Here is a 21,283-nt window from a genome sequence, read left to right as displayed (position 1 = left end):
CCCCAACCCCCCGCTCCCTCCTCCCTGTATGCCTCCATGACTTCATGCCTCCCGAGTCACCGTCCTTCTGCTGGAGCCCAGGGTGAGTGCCTGAGGGTGAGAGAGTCTGCTCAGGCCAATGATGTCTGGGTTTCCCGCAGCTTTCCATCCCACCCAGATGGTCAGAATCCTCACTGTTTTTCACAGCCAGATATTGTGGGGGTTCCTCTTCCAGGCACCAGTACTCTGGGCTGCAGAGGCCGGTTTGGTGCTGGGGTCTCTTGCTTCTCTGAGGGGAATTTCCATAGCTGAGAAACCCCTCCCAATTCTCAACTGCCACATGGAGGTTTGGAGCCAGCCGGTTTCTTGTCTCCACCCCTCCTACCAGTCTTGATGAGGCTTCTCTATATCCTTAGTTATAAAACTTCTGTTCAGCTAGACTTCAGATGGTTCTCCAGGTTGATTGTTCTATAATTTAGTTGTAATTTTAATTTGTTCACAGAAAGAAGCAAGCAGGCACCGTGTTGATCTACTCCATCATTTGGATCTCTCTCCATTTACGGATTTCTTAAGAGAAGATTTTACATGATATTTTGGGTCTTAAGCTACCTCACAAAATACCTCATCCAAACAAATATGGCTGAAATAATACTCAGAACTTTAGGGTCATCTGAGACTTGTGAGACCAGCCTTGCTCTGAGTTCTGAACCTCTTGGGATCCTGGGAGAATAGGAAAAAGTGGTGTGGAAGGGACCAGTGGAAGCTTTGCATGCAACCTCAGAAATGTCAGGAGAGGTCCCGGAAGCAAGACATGATGATAGAGGGTGAATTAAGCATCCAGGATGGGGTAGAAACAAGTGTAAGTATATGCAGCTGCTCATCAGTCCCGTGCTCTTGTGGTGTTGGGAACAAACAGATCCTGCAGGCAAGTGTGGAAGGTCCTTGTACAGAGAACAAATCCAGAACCTGGACACTACAGCTTCTTTACTGAATGGATCTGTGGTTGTAAATGAGTCATCATGTTTCTAAACTGTTTTCACATCAGCAAAATGATGGGGTTGGAAATATCTGTGACTCCCTTTCAATCATAGATTCCTTTGATTTATGTGATTATTAAACTTACTCTGAATTTGGAGATTATAATGAAATTGGCAATAAGGAGAATTGTGGCTATAATGACATATATGTATATAATGATAATAAGCATCATAGGTCTAGGAAAGTGTGTCCTTATGAAAGTGTGCCTTACTTGTCCTAAACTATCTGGTTCACTTGTCCTCTAACTGCTAGACAAAAATATCTCTTCATGACATCTGGTTTCCCTGCTTTATTTCCCTGTTTTAGAAATGTCCCATATAGTTTTTCCCTTCTTAGAAGAAAATGAAGTAACCAATTACATAGCATAATTCAAGCCTCTTTTGGTGGGACTCTTTCTGGTTGAGAAATGATGGACTCCTTCTCTGGGACATATGTAGCTCCTCGTGAGTTTGGGTGGGATGAGCTGGGGACACTTATGTTGAGCTGGCCAGCAGTGTCTGTGAGTGAGCAAAGCCCCTGGGTGGGCTACCTTTCATACCTCTGGGTGGACCATGGGGAGAGATTAGCTCTTCTAGGCCTGTAGAGACCCCGTCAAAATGTAGCCACTCAGGAAGCACAGCCTAAATAGGCAGCCAGCCTGGCCATTCAGTCTGCAACAATTCACATCTAAAGAACAGTAGGGTTCACACCAGTGGGCACAACACTCTCACTTAGGTGTTCAAAGGTGGATGGAAGAGACGCACTTCACTAGGTTATAAGTTTTCCTAAGTAAAGACTCAAACTACTTCTCCTGCAATATCAATTCAGGATGTCTATATTGAGGTCATAAATGTGGCTAGCCACATAGTTTACAGGTGATTTAAAAACCAGTGTTCTGTGCGATTTTCAAAGCTAAAGGCATAAAACAAAATAAAATATCCATGTATGAACCAATTGCCCAAATCCCAAATGAAAAAGTAAAACAACACATTTTAGACAATACTTTTGAATCATTTTATCCTTTTAGGAATTTTTTTTCTCATAAAAATTCGTGTTGCATCTTACATTCCCTTCCCACTGTAAATGATGCTTTTCTGTGATGTACTTAATAGCCATGCACTACAAATACTAGGTAAATAGAATTATAACAAAGTTCTAACTTCTGGGATATGGGCAATTGAAACAGATATACAGAATTCTTCAACAATCTGTTCTGGTGTCTTAATTGTAAATCTAAACTGTTTATCATAAAACTCAAGGCTGCTTTTATTGTTCTGGTCCATAATTTATTTTGCAAAAACTGCTGGACATTTTTTGGTGAACATTTCCATTTCAAATATGAATATTTTATAGCACCCATATCAAAGCAACTTGTTATTAAAAGAATCTATTCAGTTTTACAATTTTATTTTTTTAAATTTATTTACTAATTTATATTTGAAACATTTTCAAGCTTAAGAAAATTAAAGTAGAAGAGAACCAATAGAATTGCTCTTTTCATGGACAGCTAATTTGATCTGACTTCTGTGGCTAGCATACAAAAATAACTTCTTTTCTTGTTTAGAATGTCTAGTGGTTTGTACTTTCACACATAGAGCAATTTACAGTTTTCAAAGCACTTTCCCACATTTTGTTTTATTTGTTCTTGTAACAACCTCCTCAGGTACATAGGAAAGCTAGAACCCAAAATTCACAGATAAATGATCAGTATTGTTATCCCAGTACCCAACCCATTGTGGTACAGTGAAGGAGCATGGGAATTGAAATCGGGAGATACAAGATGAGTCTTAAACCTGCAATACCTTTATCTGTAGTATGTTTGGGGTCCAGTTATCCAATGTCCCTGGGCCTCAGTTTCTCCATATGTCCAAGGGGGCTACTTATCTCACAGGGATGCTAAGAAGATAAACTTAGATTTTGCCCATCCATCCATCCATCCATCCATCCACCCATTTACCTAACACTTTGAAGTAATAAAATACTATACAAATAATGGTATTATTATGTTATTATTGGTTATACATTTTATGATTAGTTCTCTTAGGTTGTTTTTATTCTTTAAATGCTCATTTCTTTTTAAATGAATTTTAAAGATTTTTATTAAAATATAGCTAACATACAATATTATATTAGTTTTAGGTATACACCATAGTTATTCAACATTTATATACCTAAAGAAATGATCGCCATGATAAGTCTAGCAATCATCTGACACTGTACCATGCTATCACAATATTATTCACTATATTGCCCCCACTGTACATTACATCCCTATGACTTATTTGTTTTATACGTGGAAAGTTGAACCTCTAATTCTCCTTTTTCAATTTTTCAATTACAGTTGACATTGAATATTATTTTATATCAATTTCAGGTGTATAGCATAGTGGTTAGACATTTATATAATTTAAGAAGTGATCCCTCTTGAGTAATCTAGTACCCACACGGAACGATACATAGTTATTACTATATTATTAACTATATTCTGTAAGCTTTACTTTACATCCCCATGACAATTTTGTAACTACAATTTCACTTTTTTACCCTGTCCCACACCCCTCTCATCTATCACCCTGATAAATCTAGTACTCATCTGACACCATACATAGTTATTACAATATTATTGACTATATTCCTTATGCTATACCCTACATCCCCATGACTACTGTGTAACAACCAATTTGTACTTCTTAATCCCTTCTTTTTTACCAACTCCCCGAACCCTCCTTCCACCTGGCAACCATCAAAATGCTTTTTGTATTTATGAGTTTGTCTCTGTTTTGTTTGATTATTTTGTTCTTAGGAATCCACATATAAGCAAAATCACATTGTGTCTTTCTTTGCCTGACATACTTCTCTCAGCACAATACTCTCCAGGTCATCCATGTCACTGCAGATGGCAAGAATCCATTCTTTCCCATGGCCAAGCAATATTCCATTGTATATATGTACCACCTCCTTTTTATCCATTCTTCCATCAACAGACACCTAGGCTGCCTCCACATCTTGGCCATTGTAAACAATGCTGAAATGAACACATTGATGCATATGTCACCTTGAAGTAGTGTTTGGGTTTCTTCAGATAAATACCCAGAAGTGGAATTGCTGGGTCCTTTGTCTCTTCTTATAACCTTTGCTTTAAAGTCTATTTTGTCTGGTATAAGTGTTGATAATTGAGCTTTTCTTTGCTTGTTTGTTTCCATTATTATGAAATATCCTTTTCCCATCCTTTTACTTTCATTTTGTGTGTGTCTTTCTATCTGAAGTGAGTATCCTGTAGGCGGCATATGTAAAGGTATTGTTTTCTTATCCATTTAACCACTCTATCTTTTTATTGAAGCATTTAATGTATTTACATTGAAAGTAATTGTTGATAGATATGTAGTTATTGCCATTTAAAATTTTTTTTCTTCCTCCTCCTCACCCCCATCTTAAGGCAGTCCCTTCAAGATTTCTTGTAATTCTGGCTTGGTGGTGATGAACTCCTTTAGCTTTTTTGGTCTGGGAAGCTCTTTATCTGTTCTTCAATTCTAAATGACAGAAGTGCTGGGTAGAGCAATCTTGATTGTAGGTCCTTGCTTTTCATCACTTTAAACATTTCCTGCCCATCCTTTCTGGCCTGCAAAGTTTCTGTTGAAAAATCAACTGATAATCTTATGGGAGTTCCCTCATAGGTTACCAACTGCTTTTCTTTTGCTGCTTTTAAGATTCTCTCTGTCTTTAAACTTCGGCATTTTAATTATGATGTGTCTTGGTGTGGGCCTCTTTGGGTTCATCTTGTTTGGGACTCTCTGTGCTTCTTGGGCTTGTATGTCTGTTTCCTTCACCAGATAGGGGAAATTTTCTATCATGATTTCTTCAAATATTTTTCAATTCTGTACTCTCTCTTTTCTCTTTCTTGTATCCCTATGCTGTGAATGTTGGTATGTTTAATGTTGTCCCAAAAGTCCCTTCCACTGTCCTCACTTTTTGTGTTCCTTGTGTGGGTTTTGTGTGCCCTCCTTTTGTACTTGAGCCTTGGTTGCTGTTTGCACATCAGTGGGAAGTGTTGACCCTCAGGATGATTAGTTATGAGGAATGGCTGTGACTACAGTGGAGGAGCTGTTGTGCAGAGGCTGACCCTATAGAGCAGGATTTGCTTAAGCAGGGCTCTGGTGCCTTCCCAGTCTGTCCCCTGGGTGTGTCATACTTGGAGGTGGCTGTGTTATGTTCTGGCTTGGTCTGAAGCTGGCCTCTGGGTGTGCCAGCCCTGACCCTCCTGCTAGGAGCCCCGCCATACGCCAAGTTCAGCTACAGGCTTTGCCCTACCTGGGGCCAATCTGCAGATGGCCATCACCTGCACTAGGCTTGGAGGTGCCTCAAGTGTCCAAGCCACAAACCGAGGCTTGCAGTAGCTAGTGCTGGGCTTAGAGCTGCTCAGTAGAGGTGTAGGATGTGCCAGAGCCAGATGCTGCTTGTTTGGGTTTTGTGAAACTTTGAGAGATTTTATGAAAGTCCATAGCATGAGGTAAGACAAGTCGTTTGTATAGAAAAGCCACTGGAAATGGCTTGGGTGTTTCTGAAAGTTGGGTGGGGTGGGGTCTCAGGAAATCACTAGGGCAGGGCAGACAAAAGGTGATAGCCAGTTTGATGGAGACTCAGATAAGGCGGCCACCTGCATCTGCATGCTGGAGGAGGAGGGCTCCAAAGAAACAATGGCTTTTGCCAGCTCCTCCCTCCTGAAGAAAGCTGCCTCTCTAGCCCTGACCCTTAAATCAGACAACTCAGTTCCTCCCCATATGTCCCTGGCACCTTTTGAGCTGCTGTGCCAGCAGCACTGGAGCTCAGTGATCGAGTCCATCAGTAAGTAAGTCCATGTGTGGGCTTTTTAAGAAGAGCACCTGGGTCTCTAGCCACCCTCAGACTCACTCAACCGAAATCTCCCCTATTTTTCACAGCCTGAAGTTATGGGGGGCTTCTCTCCCTGGTCCTGGAACCCTGAGCTGGGGATGGAATCCCTCACTACTCTGGAGGGGGAGGGGACCTCTGCAGCTGAGATATCCCTCTTGATTTTTAATGGTCACACACAGGTGTGGGACTAGCCCATTATGCGTATCTGCCCCTCCCACCAGACTCAAGGTGGCTTTTTCTATATTAGGGCTTTGGTTCAGCTAGACTTCAGGCAATTCTCAATGATGGTTATTCTGTAGTTCAGTTGTAATTTTGATGTGGTCATGAGAGGAGGAAAGCACAGCTACTCTGCCATCTTGATCAGAAATCTTAAATGTATACTTTAAAGTAAGTGGACCATTGGTCAGAAGTTGAAGATTTAGAATCCATGTCTCTTTTGTGACATTGTGCAAAGTACACATATTCTCTGATATCTCAGTTTTCCCCTTTGTAATAAACACTATCTCTCTATAGCAAGTAGGGCTGAAATTTTTAATTCTTTCAATATCCAACCTTTGAGAGACTATTTTAATACCCAAGTTGTTCACTAATTTAAAATGAATCAACTCTGGAAGCTACAGTAACTGTACCAGATAAGTATTTTACCATTCAAACAGTTATGACTTAATTGGATGTATAGACTTGGAAAATGATTTCAAGCTAATGAAGTCAGTGCTTAATATAACCTCCAACCTGATAGTATTTTTTTTTAGCGCTATTAACGTTTTCCTCCTGTAGCTCTCCATGACATTTGAAATTATTGATTCAAGTGAATTTTTTTTTACTTTTTAAGACATTTTATTAATTTTTTTCCCATGGCATGCTTAGCCATTGTTTAAAGTTTTGTGATGTTTTTTTCCTGTCCCCTGTAGTTCATTATTATGGAACCCTAATTTTTTTTTTAATTTACTAAAGTAATTCCCAGAATTCCCTGGAAACCTTCAGATAGTGGTTTCAGACTCCTAAGTAAATAATTGAGTTTGGGTCTGACTTTTGGCTCCTCCGGCTATTCATCTCCTAATAAAGCAGCAATATTCAGCATTAAATTAATCATAGATAAGAAAGAGCTAGTATTATTAACTTTCAGGATTATGTTTCTTTTGGCAATTTTGAAAGTTAACCAAAGATAATATAGTCATAAATGTAACCACCTGATTTTAGTTCTTGTTAATATTTGATGTTTGTTTCTAAAAAATATATATCTGCTTTGAAAAATATCTGACTTAGAAGTAATTTTAAATCTACAGACTCTATGAATGAGCTTGTTCTGCTCATTCTTCATTAGCACCTTTTTAAAATAACAACTAGACTATTTGAAGTGAATAGTAAGATCTTTACAGGGTGCCTTGAATTTCCCCCTTTTTTCCCAAGTATTTTTAAGTTGCTTAGCTGACAAAAGTGCCCTACCTTCTGTAAAAGAAGTATACACACTCTTGGGATTTTCTAGGCTACCAAAGAGGTAATTCATGGATTGCTTTTAAAAATGCATTTGTGCATGCTCAGAACTCTGTATGGTACCATCATTATCATCTACTCCCCTTTGTAAAGATGGTTCCTTAACCAGCATCATAATTTTCTCACTTTTCAAATAGGTTTCTTAATCGAGTTAACCAGAAACCTGAGGGCTCTATGTGACATCTCAAGAAATTTTAATAAAAGTTATAATGCTGCAAATGAGGAATAAACATCTAGATTTTCTGCTTGAGGTGCTCTAAGATTTATTTTTCTACAGAGCTATAGATTTTGGCAGTCACATTGAAGGAATTAGTCTTAGAAACAGGGATAGGAAAATAAAAAAATAAATCTACTTGATGCTGAATATTATTCAGGCTATTGAGGGTGAATTTGAGTGGTTGAGTTTATGGTTTAAAACGATGTTTACCTGCTTTGATATTGAGCACTTTGGGTACTTATTCAATATTCACTTAAATAAATATTTATTGCATATCTACAGTATACGGTAGACTATAAATGAACACAAATTCTTGTTGATTTGTCAAAATGCAAGACACTGTGTTAAGCTTACAAAAACATGGCTTCTACTTCTAAAGAGATTACTTTCTATCATGGCACTTCTATAATTTTCGTTCTCCAATTTTCAAATAATAATAAAACATGAAGTACTAAGGTTTAAGACTAAAAACATGTTTCTATAGCAGAAAAACTTTTCAAAAGAAATTTGAAAGTTTGTTGGTGGATGGTAGCTGGAGCTTAAAGTGGACAGTCATGAAAAAATTTTAAAGAATTTTTACCTCACTATGAAATAAATATAGATAATAAATATAAACTATGAAATCTACTGCACACATGAGGCAGCATTAATGAGAAAACTTCAAAGAAATTAGTCAATAATAGAGACAAAGCATAGGTATTTGAGAACTACAAATTGGCCCTGTATCTTTTGAAGAAAGCAATTCAGCCTGATGAAACACCTATTGGACAAAGTTTGAGAATCAGGTTGCTAACTTAAATTTTAAAAAATCACTTCACATAGCTATTAAATGGCAGATAATGAAAATTTATAATCAATAATTAGTATTTACTCTTTTATAATTTTAACACATCTAGTAATACAAAACACTCTTCTTTTATGATCTTGAAAAGGATAATGTGTCTTTATCTTTCATGCATTCATTTCTTTTTTCTTTATTTAAAAACCTATTGGGTGTCTCCTATGTGCCAGGTCTAGAATAATATTAGAGCTTGGGACACAGCTCTGTGACAAGATAAACACTTTTCCAGTTAATACATTTTTATTTTAAAGTTTGGTTTAAATCTTAACTTTTTAAGAGTTTGTTTGACATTTTTAAAAAAAGTTTTAATTTCATTTGTACCTTTTGTTACTTTACTTATTTTATTAACTTACCATTAATTGCTTTTTCTATCTGAATTGGAATACTCAGATATTCTCATTTTTGAGGGGTATGTAGGTATTATATTCTTTTACCAAATAAGCTTTTTAAAAAGGTTGTTTTAGGGCCAGCCGAGTGGCACGTTAGTTAAGAGCTGGCTTGGGACGCCAGAGGGCTTCGGTTCAGATCCTTCATATGAAGGCCAATGACACTGCCCTCTACAGCTAAGATGCTGAACAACAGCTCAACCTGGAGCTGGGCTGCCGTGAGTTGCCCGCAACGGCAAAGGCTGCAGCCCCTGCTGCAGTGGGTTACCATGGGCTACTGTGTGTAGCCAGCAGCCAGTGTGAGCGGCCCTCAAGCTGCTGTGAGAGGCCTTCCAGAAGCCGGCGACTGATCTGCCTCACCCGGGAGGAGCTCAATGATGGTGCCAGCTTGGGCCAGTGAGGAGACGTCCTCCACAACTGGACTGAGGAACAAAAAGACAGCAACTTGTCTGTTCCCCTTCCCCCAATTCTCCAGTGCTAAAATAAATTAAAAAATAAATAAATAAAACGGTTGTTTTAAAAAGGTGTTTTATATATTTACATATAGAAAGGTTAAATATATAAAACTGTTTTTAGATATCATTTTATATATGAAACATTCTTTATCTACGGACTATTAGTCCTATTATAGACTCAATTTGTGTGTGTGTGTGTGTGTGTGTGTGTGTGTGTGTGTGTGTGTGTGTGTGAGAGAGAGAGAGATGTTTCTTCTGAAGAACATGGCCTCTAGAATAAAAAGGCCCTGGATAAAATCCTGACTCTGCTTTCTAGTGGGTGTGACCCTGGCAAATTACTTGTTTTATTTTCACACTTGTTAATTTAGGACAATACTAGAATTGTAAGGATTGTATGGATTGTTATACTGTACTTAAAATTTTTTTGCTTTAACTATAATATTCTGGGAAGTAGAATCAATTATTTGTTATTTAGTACACTTGGTGTACAGTTATGACAGGTGAACATATTTTTATTTTTAAGGCAGAGTATAATATTTAACATGCTTAGGCCTTTAAATACTCCCTAAGTACATAAAAAACAGAGTCAAATTTTGAATTTGTAAAAATTACCTTTACAAGGACCTTACTTTATACTTTTGTAATGTTAACTTTTTTTCTTTTCTCATTTGTTTTAGTATATAAATAGGGCAATACTATGATTGTACCATTTTAAATAATAACAGGAATTCCCTTTTGGAATTTAACATTTTAGAGCTCTTCTCTAATTAAATAGAGATGTTATTAAGTGCCATTAATTTATTTAACTTGGGATTTCACTGAGTCCTTCAAGATTGGGGACCATGTCTAAGGAAATAAAGACTACTATCCCAAATACAGTTAATCTAGTTTTTTTTTATTGCCTGTTAATGTGGCCAGAGTATTAGGTTTTGTTTTTAAAGTTTCATTCTTCATTCTGTAAGATAAATACTAATGCAGACATTGGTAATTTGTCTTGAAGACAAAAGGCTGAATCAATCTTGCTATAAGGGGGATATTTACATATTACAAATGTCTCCCTAAACCACCCTTCTGAGAAAAGAGTAACCAGATATAGGAAATGAGCAGAATTCTTAGCAGAATTTTACATCTTTAAAAACTGACTGAAAACTGAACTAGAGAAAGAATGTTATGCGTGTTATTTTAGTTTAAACTACCTAAGGTATTCTTAGTCCCCTTTACTGCATATATACTATATTAACATAATAGTTAAGGCAATCTATCCATCAACTATGTTGACAACATTAGAGAGTCACCATCAAGTTAAGGTGTAGGGCAGGGGAGACACAATGAAATGGATGCACATTGTGTGGAGACACAATTGGAGAGAGGAAGTGGCTGCAGAGCCAGGAAGGCACATGGGGTCAAGGAGGTGAGAAAGCGAAGGAGTTAGATGTAGTCATGTACTGTTCATATAGGGTAGTCTAGGCACAAGTGTTTTATGAACAAGGTATTATATTTTAGAGATCTTAAGGAGGATGAAGGTTGAGAGAAGGGGTCAGTAAGAATATCCCTGATGATTGGGGAGAAGTTTAAGCAATGTGGTGTGGGTAGAATCCAGATGTTATAGGATGGTAAATGACAAATGGGTGGGGAAGGAAATATCGTAACAGCCTTGCTTGAAAAGTTTGATGGGAGAGGAAGAGGCTGATAGCCAGAAGGGCAGGAGGATAAAAGGAGGCTTATTCGCAATGAAGAGAGGGCCCTGCAACATTGCAGTGATCAGAGGTGGGTAACAGCCATGACTGTCTCACCGGGGGAGGAGCCTTCTGTGAAACAGAACAGTTGTCAGCACAGTGGAAGAAGTAAGGCGTGCATATTTAGCCAAAGCCAACCACGTTCCCTGCACGCTCTTGAATCTTCACCATGGCTATTATTATCTTGATGTATTACATGTTGAGACTGGGGCTCTGGGAAGCTATGGTTTGCCATTTGGGAAGTGGCATAGCCAGAATTCGAATTCAAATAAGTTTTGTTTCTAAATTTATGGCCCACACTACCTCTAATAATCTGAAAAGTTTTTCATATATAGTCCTTTGAAGTTTAAGAATGTAAGACATGGCCTGTGTCTCTGATGTACAAAATAAAACCCTTCACATTTCCTTGCACAGCCAGAAAATATTCCTTAGTCATTTACAGCAGCTCAGCTTTTTTCTGTCGTACCATTAATATTTAATATAAATATGGGATTTTTTATATTCAACAGATTTATAATGGATTCTTCATTAAACCAGACTGCTTAGATATGCTTAGATTGGCTGTGTAAAACAAACAAAAAATGTTTCCAAGAGTAGCTGAAGTACATTTTTCCCCCATTTAAACTGGTGGTTACCACTTAAATGATAAAATTCAGGCACAATCAGGGTTGTTTTTAAAAAATCTTTATGAACAATGATTCAGTGGATGTCTAATCTTGTTTTCTACATAGTTGAAATCCAGGCTAAAATAAAAGAAGGAATGAAGATTGGCCTATTGAGAAAAACAACATCCTGACAAATAAGAGCAAAAAAGCAATTATTGGGTCTTCGGAAAAGTCATGACGCATGTTTACAACAGATGGCACTAGTTCATTTTTGGAAGTACTAGAGTCATTCACATCTATCTTATTGCTATGTCATTTGACAGCTGACAGTTCTAGCTTCATTCTGAAAAAAAAATTGAGCTATTTGGTTGAGTTTTGGAGATTTTACAACAAGTTGAAGAGGGAAGACCAAACTGTGCATTTTTGCCATACTTTACTGTTTTACTTCCAGAAAGGGAAGAATGCGCGGCAAGCTTGTGAAAAGTGGCATAAAGTTTATGGTGACAATGCTCTACAAGAACGTCAGTGCCAACGATGGTTCACAAAATTCCGTGCTGATGATTTTGATCTCAATGATGCTCCTTGGTCAGGGAGGCCCACCGAGGTTGATGACAATAAAATAAAGGCATTGATAGAGTCAAACCCACTTTACATGACATGAGAGATTGCAGAAACATTGAACATCCATCATTCAAGCGTTCACAACCACCTGAAGAAGCTGGGATATGTAAGCAAGCTCGATATTTGGGTTCCGCATGAACTCAAAGAAGTTCATTAGACGGCACTTATAAACATCAGCAATGTGCTCGTTAAACGTGAGAAAAACGATTCTTTTTTGAAGTGGCTGATAACTGGTGATGAGAAGTGGATTGTTTACAACAATGTGGTGCACAAACAGTCTTGGTCCCGATGTGATGATTCACCTCAAATGACATCGAAAGCAGACATTCATCAGAGGAAGGTTATGCTCTCAGTGTGGTGAGATTTTAAAGGTGTTGTGTTTTTCGAGCTTCTACCAAGGAACCAAACAATCAATTTGAATGTATACTGTTGGCAATTGGACAGTTTGAATGAATCCATCATCCAGAAACGTCCAGAGCTTGTTAATTGTAAAAGAGTTGTGTTCCATTGTGACAACGTGAGACCACACACAAGTTTGATCACCCGTCAAAAATTTTTGGAGCTTGGATGGGATGTGTTGCCACACCCACCATACTCGCCTGACGTTGCACCGTCAGACTTCCACTTGTTTCTGTCTCTTCAAAACTCCTTGCGTGACATAACGTTCAATTCAGATGAGGCTGTAAATCATCACCTTGTTCAGTTTTTTGCAAATAAAGACTGGTGCTTCTATGAACGAGGAATTATGAAGCTCACTGAAAGATGGCAAAAAGTTATTGAAAAAAACGGGCAATGTATCATTGATTGATCTTTGTTCTTTATATAAATAAATGACTTTTGAAAAACATAAACAAAATATGTCATGATGTTTTCGAAGACCCAATAATTTCTACACTTTTGTGGGTATAGTTTAGAGACTAAGAGTGCATTAGTTCATCCAGCAACCATTCCCAACTACCTATTATTTGCCAGGCACTGTGCTGTCAATGAGAATTTAAAGATTCATACCCACAGTCCTGGACCTCAGGTAGTTCACAGTCTCTTAGAGGGAGACAGACTTCTATGCTCACGGAGTCACATGTTGGATTGATGTTGGAAGCAAATTCTACACATAATGAGGATGAAAGGTTGAAGGACAATATCAAGAAGCATATAGAGTCTGTAACTTTTACCCAATAAGTTTTGTTTCTTTGCTAATTTGTTTCTGTAAGGTAGCATAATAAGTAGTTCCTATTTTCTCCCAAGAAGCTGTTGACCTCTTTAGAAAACCGCTCAAGCTCTTTACAGAGTTGAAGGTCTATCTTTGGTTGCCTAGAAACAGAACCTGAGAGCAAGGTTTGAGGTTCAGTACTCCTGCTTTATTGAGGGAGGGCTCTCAGGAGGAACCTGAAGGAAGTGAGGAGAGCAGGCTAGGGCAGGAGAGAGTCATGCAAAGATGGTATTTCAGGCGAAGCCTAGACTTGGCCTGACCCTTGAGGCTGAGGTATATGGGCAGGAATCCAACCACAGAGTTGCGATCACTTGAGGCAAGAGGGCTGGCCTGTGTATACCAGTGTCAGTTGGTCATCTTTCCTGTTGAACTGAGGGAAATTCTCTGGAGAAGGATACAGCTGCTGGCAAATGGAATCACCTAACACTCATTCAAATTTCAAGGACAAATGCTCTAGCCTAGCAAAGGGGACATAGGAAGAGCATTAGCAACAGCTACCATAAGTCCTATGAAACAGAGAGAATGTACAGAAGCAGCCTAGAGACCAGGCTTGCCATAGTAATGGTCTCCCATCACCGGCATTTTGAAGAAAGCACACAGAAGGGAATTAATTCTCCTCAGGTTAAATCAATGCACAGATTTAATTATTACCAAATTAAGAACAAGATAGCTAGAGCTGTAGAAAGACTATTGATGAAAACCTTAAAGACCCAAACTTGCACAATGTAGACAGGGGGATAGATTTATCTGTAATTCACATAGCAGCAAAGTAATGAAGACGTATTTATTCAAATAGAAGTCAGCATGACACTTGCAGAGCATGAGATTTTTTTTTAAGCAGTAAAAATAACTGATAAAAAGTAAGAATCTGGCCCAGGATAGGAAATTCATGTACTCTCCCTTAACTAAGATTCTACTTGTTAATAAAGGAGATTCCACCGTGCCTAGTGCCCTGTGCTAGAGTCTTCTGAGCATTAAAAGAAAATATGGCTTCTGCTTCACGTCCACCTTCCAAATCTCATGCAACATTCCTTTGTGGATCATGTTAACCCATAACTATGCCAGGAAGAAAATTCCGGAAAATATAGTTCCAGCTTACCTAAACTGACACAAAACACACCCACCACAGTCCACCCCTTAGGAACTTAACATCCATACATATCTCTTTTAACTATACTTAAGTTCCAGCAAAAGGAAACATCGTAATTATGATTTTACTTCACACAATGCAACTATCCTTGTAAAACTGAAAACACACTAACCCCATCTTCAAAAGACAATACAATCTCTTTATTCACCTTTGCATGCTTTTCATTATTCTTCTAGTTGAATCCCATTCCCCATTTGATGTCCTGTAATGGAAATGCTGAGATGTAAGGTTAACTACTAACACATATTAGATGATGGGGAAATAGAAAAGGGAAAGAGACAAACAAACCACCCCACACATCACACACACACACACACACACACACACACATAGCAGATATGATAAAGCTTCCAGCTGAGCTGATAGTCACATCTGCATAGGATATGGCTTATTTTTTCCTTCAAACATTTGCAAAATGAGATTAGTTCAAAGAAAATTAAACTAATGTTTTAATTAATGTAATTACTTGAATAGAAAAGTATAATTGCTACAAAATAAATGGAGCAGAGAATTAAAACCATGAAAGAAGTCTATGGCATCACTTTTTATGTTATTTTTAAGCTCTTTTAAAAATAAATCTAAGTAGGCCAGTTTGCCATCATGACATTCTGGGTAAAAATGTACTGTTTTGATGACTACTTAATTTGTAGCTGAATTTCAAATATTGTACTTATTTTTTGAAGTATTAAACATGTTAAGTTAAAAATTTATTAAAATATGCCCACTTTGGAATTTACATATTGCATTGCTAATTAAAATTTTTCTGTAGGAAAAATAAATTTGCTTTCATTGCTTTAATTCTGCCCAGTATAACCACTTTTCAAAGTTGTTTTTGTGACAATTTATCCAAAATTTCTAAACAAATGGCAAAAACCTTGCCTTTTTTAGTCATGACTGCTATTTTACTTCACTCCTTTGCAATGTTTTTTTTGGAGGAAGTAAAAATAATCAGATAGGAACTTCAAATACAAAGGCTATTTTATTTCAGACATTGGGAGATGACCATTTAATTTACTTCATCAAGCATTTGAGAAAAAGTCTCAGCTAATGCTATTTAGGATACAGATATGAGGAAGACAATCTCAGGGGAAATATAAGAAAGCCCAAATTTACAAATAAATTTAATGAAAGGCAAAACATATGGTCACTCCTCCTGGAATGCTCCTCCCCACCTCTGTCTAGCTCACTTCCTTCCTGGCTGCTGCTTCTCTGTACATACTCTTGTACTTCTTTCTATTTTAGTTTTGTTTGTTTTTCTAAGATCAAGGATCAAAGGATCCCTGTCTGTTCATTCCTGGTTCCCCAGCACCAATCATGTGCACGTAATAAGTTTTTATTGAATGGAATTTATTATAATTTAATCCAAATTAAAAGAGGTATAAATAAAGTGATTTAGGAGCCTTCAAAGCTGGAAGCTCTTCCATGTGGTTGGGCAAAGGGGATTTCTATTTAAGGTGCGTTTGGGGAAATGGGTAGCATTTTCAAAGTGAAGGAAAGGAGCCATTCAAGGCACAAGGAATAGCAAGAAAGGCAAATGAGCTACCACAGTAAAGAACGTAGTTGCTGAGCATCTCAAAATTTGACTGGAGTTCTTTCATATTTTAAAACATGTTGAGATATTATAGTAATATAAAAAATTATCACTTAATCTGAATACTTAGAGTTTAATTTTTGTACCTTAAATTCTTTATAAATCAAAAAAAGTTACTTACCTTTTCCTTTGGAGTGAGGTGAAAGCGTTGTGGAATTCCAACATTTATTGAGCATTTATCATGTGACAGATACTGCTCAACACTTAACACAGATTGCCTCATGCAAGCCTTATCATATGCTTATGAAGAAGATAATATCATTATCTCAATCTTATAGAAGAGAAAACTGAAGTCTTGTGAGATAATGTCACTTGCCTCAGTTAAAAAGCTAGTAAGTCGTAAAGCCAATATTCTAACAGAGAGCTGATGGTAGACCTTGTTTTCTCTTAACTATTATGTGATGGACAAAGATCCATTGCTCTCCAAGAACAGGAATTAGAGGCCCATTTGAGAACCACTGAAGAACTGGAGAGAGGTAGAAGGCCTGGAATTTAAGGACATCATGGCTGACTTGAGAAATAACATGACATGAGGTTTCTCAGGTAATGTAGAAGATTCCAGAACAAAAGATGTGCTAAAAGTATACTGAACTCAAGATTTTTTGCAGCACAAGAGAAACTAAACAGTTTGAAAGACAAGTTTTGAAGATGGCAACACCTTGTTCTGGGGATGTGGGAATTTGTGAAGAGTGGGATTGATTTGACAAGGGCAGCACATGGGCTCACTTCCTGGTGAAAATAGCCTCTACTTCATTTATAACATGGTAGTAGCTACTATGTCAAGTGATCCAAATTGCAGAAGCAGCTGTTTTTTAAATAACTGTGAAAGAAAATGAATACAATTCGCGAGATTTTACTTGTTAACCTGTATTTTCTAACCCTTTCTCTTTTAGGAAATATATTTGTGGTGAGCCTAGCAGTTGCAGACCTGGTGGTGGCTGTCTACCCATACCCCTTAGTGCTGACATCTATATTTAACAATGGATGGAACCTGGGATATATGCACTGCAAAATTAGCGGTTTCCTGATGGGCTTGAGTGTCATTGGCTCAATATTCAATATCACTGGAATTGCCATTAACCGCTATTGCTACATCTGCCACAGTCTCAAGTATGACAAGCTGTATAGTAACAAGAATTCCCTCTGCTGCGTGTTCCTGATATGGATATTGACACTTGCTGCGATCATGCCCAACTTGCATGTTGGAACTCTGCAGTATGACCCACGGATCTATTCCTGTACATTTACACAGTCTGTCAGCTCTGCATACACGATAGCAGTTGTGGTTTTCCATTTCATAGTTCCCATGGTCGTAGTCATCTTCTGCTACCTAAGAATATGGATCCTGGTTCTTCAGGTCAGATGGAGGGTGAAACCTGACAACAAACCCAAACTGAAACCACAGGATTTCAGGAACTTTGTCACCATGTTCATGGTTTTTGTACTTTTTGCCATTTGCTGGGCTCCTCTAAACTTGATTGGTCTCGCTGTGGCCTCGGACCCTGCCAGCATGGTACCCAGAATCCCAGAGTGGCTGTTTGTGACCAGTTACTATATGGCATATTTCAACAGCTGCCTGAATGCAATTATTTATGGAGTGCTGAACCAAAATTTCAGGAAGGAATACAGGAGAATTATCGTCTCACTGTGTACAGCCAAGATGTTCTTTGTGGACAGCTCTAATGATGTAGCAGATAGGATTAAATGCAAACCCTCTCCATTAACGACCAACAATAACCTAATAAAGGTGGACTCCGTTTAAAAAGCAGTGCATTCTTGGCATGATATGCACACTGCTCAAGGTCTTAACCGATTTTCATGTTTGCTTCCCCTCTTGACAGATTTCTAGAAAACCAGTGTGGTTGAAAACATGTGTGCTCTTAAAAAGTGGCCGCTATACTTTCTGAGCAAATGTGCTACAAGCCTTTTGAACAGGTCTCTAATTCTTCTTATCAAGAGAAATACAGAACACATAGAGACATATATGATAATTGAACTGTTAATTGAAGAATATGGTTCAGGGACAGAAGGGGGCAATTTTAAATAAAAATGTTTAATGTATTCAAGTGGAGAAAGAGCATGCAAACTTCTTAAATGCAAATGAGTGCCACAAGTGTAATAATTACTTTTTTCCTCTGCTTTTCATATATTTCTAGTAGGAAAACCAATGATGTCTTGTATTTATAATAAGTAAGTGGAACAAAATGGGGTTTGTGGGATGAGTGACTCTACACAGTGAAAGGCTGAAAATAAATCAGTGTGAATAATTCAACAACAGCAACAACCACTCCAAGTTTTCAGTTGGCAGTGTTAGCATTGGGTAGTCATGATCATAAATGTTTGTTCTTCTCCATTAAAAGTTGCATATTCCACTAGATCAAGAGCCGCCTATATGACAGAGCCCCTTTCCAGTTGTCAATAACCATAGCATTTTAAAGCAATAGCTACCTTTAAATCTCTGTTCAACTTTGTTAAACATTTGGCTTCACTGAATATCATTATTATTGATGTCACTGACCAGCTGTTTCAAACTGATCTCTGTTAATTTATTAAGTCATTTAATCAGTTAAGTTAAAAATGACAAAAAATCTAAGAGCTATGGATTCTTAGATACAGTGTGAAACTAGTATGTTCTAGATTCATAGTCTATTAGAGCAAGCACATATCTAAATCAGATAATTTTTTCTTTATAGATATCTCAAAACAATATGCTTTAATAATTAATTTCAGTATTTGGATTGCCCTAATAATACTGAAAGTCTAGGAGAAGAAAAAAAAATGCATGGGTAGATTATAGTTTCATAAACTATGGCACTAGTTTACCCCAAATAGTTATTTGGGACTACTTTAAGGTTTATTACACAGAGTGCTTTGCAGGAAAGTAGAGCCATGTTTTCCTGTATTTTAAAGTTCTGCAACCAAACTATCACATGCGTTAATGAGTTGGTAATTTGCAACTTTATACATAAGTCAAAAAGTGTTCTGGATATATTTCCTAATATCTCAAATCTAGTTATCAGAATCTCCTTAGAAAGTTCTAGGACCCATTATTTTAAAAGGTTCCTCTGATAATTCTTCTCATCAAGCATATTTGGGAAACACTAAATTATAACTTATGGTGATAATGGTAATGGTGATGGTGATGGTGGTGATGATGATAATGATGGTGTGTGTGTGTGTGTGTGTGTGTGTGTATGTGTGTGTGTGTGTAAGTTATCTCTAAAACTTTACCTATTAAGTCATTTATGTGTAAAAGTTCTGGTCAGAACCAACATTAAACAGTGGAGATAATTTTTAAGCTAACATTCCAAATTTTAGATATAAAAAAATTAACCATGTTATCTGAACTCTTTTTGAAATGTATTACACTTTTTTCTTGATGCTGAGTATGAATTACCATGTTACTAACTGTATATAGTATGATTGCTTCTTAGAAAATTTTATTTCTTAGAAATGATTAGAATCTATGAACTTTAAAAATTATCTGCCAGGTAGAGTATCTCCCCTGAAAACCAAGTTTGTAACTTTAAAGTCTAGAAATGTTTTTCTTCACTCTCATCAGAATATTAGATAGTTAAAACATTGACAATGAAAAAACAACTCATAAAGATCAAAGTAAAAGGTACAGATTTTCTCTAATGGGATCTCATTGTAGAAGACCTGTAAGCATTAAAGATATTATCACTGGTTTCCTCACTGTAATGTAGTATTAATAAGGAGAAAGTCCTTAGCTAATTATGTTTTTTTCTCCTGAAAAACTCAAATATATAATCAGTTGTTCCTGATTTTCCAAGGTACAAATTACTTTGTAAACTGTTTAAATGGGTCAAAGACCTAAACATAAGATCTGAAACAATAAACTGCATAGAAGAAAACATAGGTACTAAACTTATGGGCTTTGGGTTCAAAGAGGATTTTATGAATTTGACTTAAAAGACAAGGGAAATAAAAGCTAAAATAAATGAATGGGACTATACAACACTAAAAACTTCTGCACAGCAAAAGAAACCATCAACAAAATAAAGAGGCTACAAAACAAACGGGAGAAGATTTTTACGAGCAACACCTCTGATAAGGGGTTAATATCCAAAATATACAAGGAACTCATACAACTCCACAACAACAAAAACAAACAATCCAATTAAAAAATGTGCAGAGGACCTGAATTGACATTTCTTCAAAGAGGACATACAGATGGTCAATAGACATATGAAAAAATGCTCAGCATCACTAATCATCAGAGAAATGCAAATAAATCCACAATGAGATATCACCTCACACCAGCTAATGGCTATCATCAACAAGACAAATAATAATAACAAGTTTTGGAGAGGCTATGGAGAAAAAGGAACCTTCATACACTGTTGGTGGGAATGCTGATTGGTGAAGCCACTATGGAAGGCAGTGTGGAGATTCCTCAAAAAACTAAGAATAGAATTGCCATATGACCCAGCAATCCCTCTCCTGGGTATCTACCCCAAAAATCTGAAAACATTTACCTGTAAAGATATATGGGCTCCGATGTTCATTGCAGTTTTATTTATGGTGGCCAAGACATTAAAACAGCCAAAGTGTTCTTCAATGGATGACTAGATAAAGAAGTTGTGGTATATATACACAGTGGAATACTACTCTGCCATAAGAAAAGATGAACTACTGCCATTTCCAACAACATGGATGGGTCTTGAGACTATCATGTTAAGTGAAATAAGTCAAACAGAAAAGTCGAGAACCATATGATTTCACTGATATATGGTATATCAAACTGAAAACAACAAAGGAACAAGACAAACAAATAAAGAAACAAAAACTCATAGACACCGACAATAGTGTAGTAGTTACCAGAGGATAAGGGAGGAGGGGGGTGGTAGATGAGGGTAAAAAGGGTCAAATATATGATGATGGAAGGGGAACTGACTCTGGGTGGTGAACACACAATGTGATATATAGATGACGTATTACAGAATTGTACACTTGAAACCTATGGAACTTTACTAACAATTGTCACCCCAATAACCTTTAATTAAAAAAACCCAAAAAACAGAAAGCAACTCTTTCATGAAATCCACCAAGTTGTGTTAATCAGCTATA

At 37.2% G+C, this 21,283-nt stretch overlaps 1 protein-coding gene across 1 annotated transcript in view; it reads left to right on the top strand.

Moving 5' to 3' along the window:
- The window catches only part of MTNR1A (melatonin receptor 1A), a 22,283-nt gene extending 4,189 nt beyond the window's left edge, over positions 1-18,094 (top strand). The window contains exon 2 of the mRNA XM_019632241.1: positions 17,086-18,094. Coding sequence (XP_019487786.1) covers positions 17,086-17,954 — 869 coding nt within the window. The 3' untranslated portion in view covers positions 17,955-18,094. The remainder of the gene's footprint in view (positions 1-17,085) is intronic.
- The last annotated feature ends 3,189 nt before the right edge of the window (positions 18,095-21,283 follow it).

The sequence above is a fragment of the Hipposideros armiger genome, unplaced genomic scaffold (assembly GCF_001890085.2).
Source record: "Hipposideros armiger isolate ML-2016 unplaced genomic scaffold, ASM189008v1 scaffold_1109, whole genome shotgun sequence".
NCBI classification, from domain to species: domain Eukaryota; kingdom Metazoa; phylum Chordata; class Mammalia; order Chiroptera; family Hipposideridae; genus Hipposideros; species Hipposideros armiger.
The sequence above is the reverse complement of the archived record's forward strand: the minus strand, read 5'-3'. Positions and strand labels throughout refer to the sequence as shown.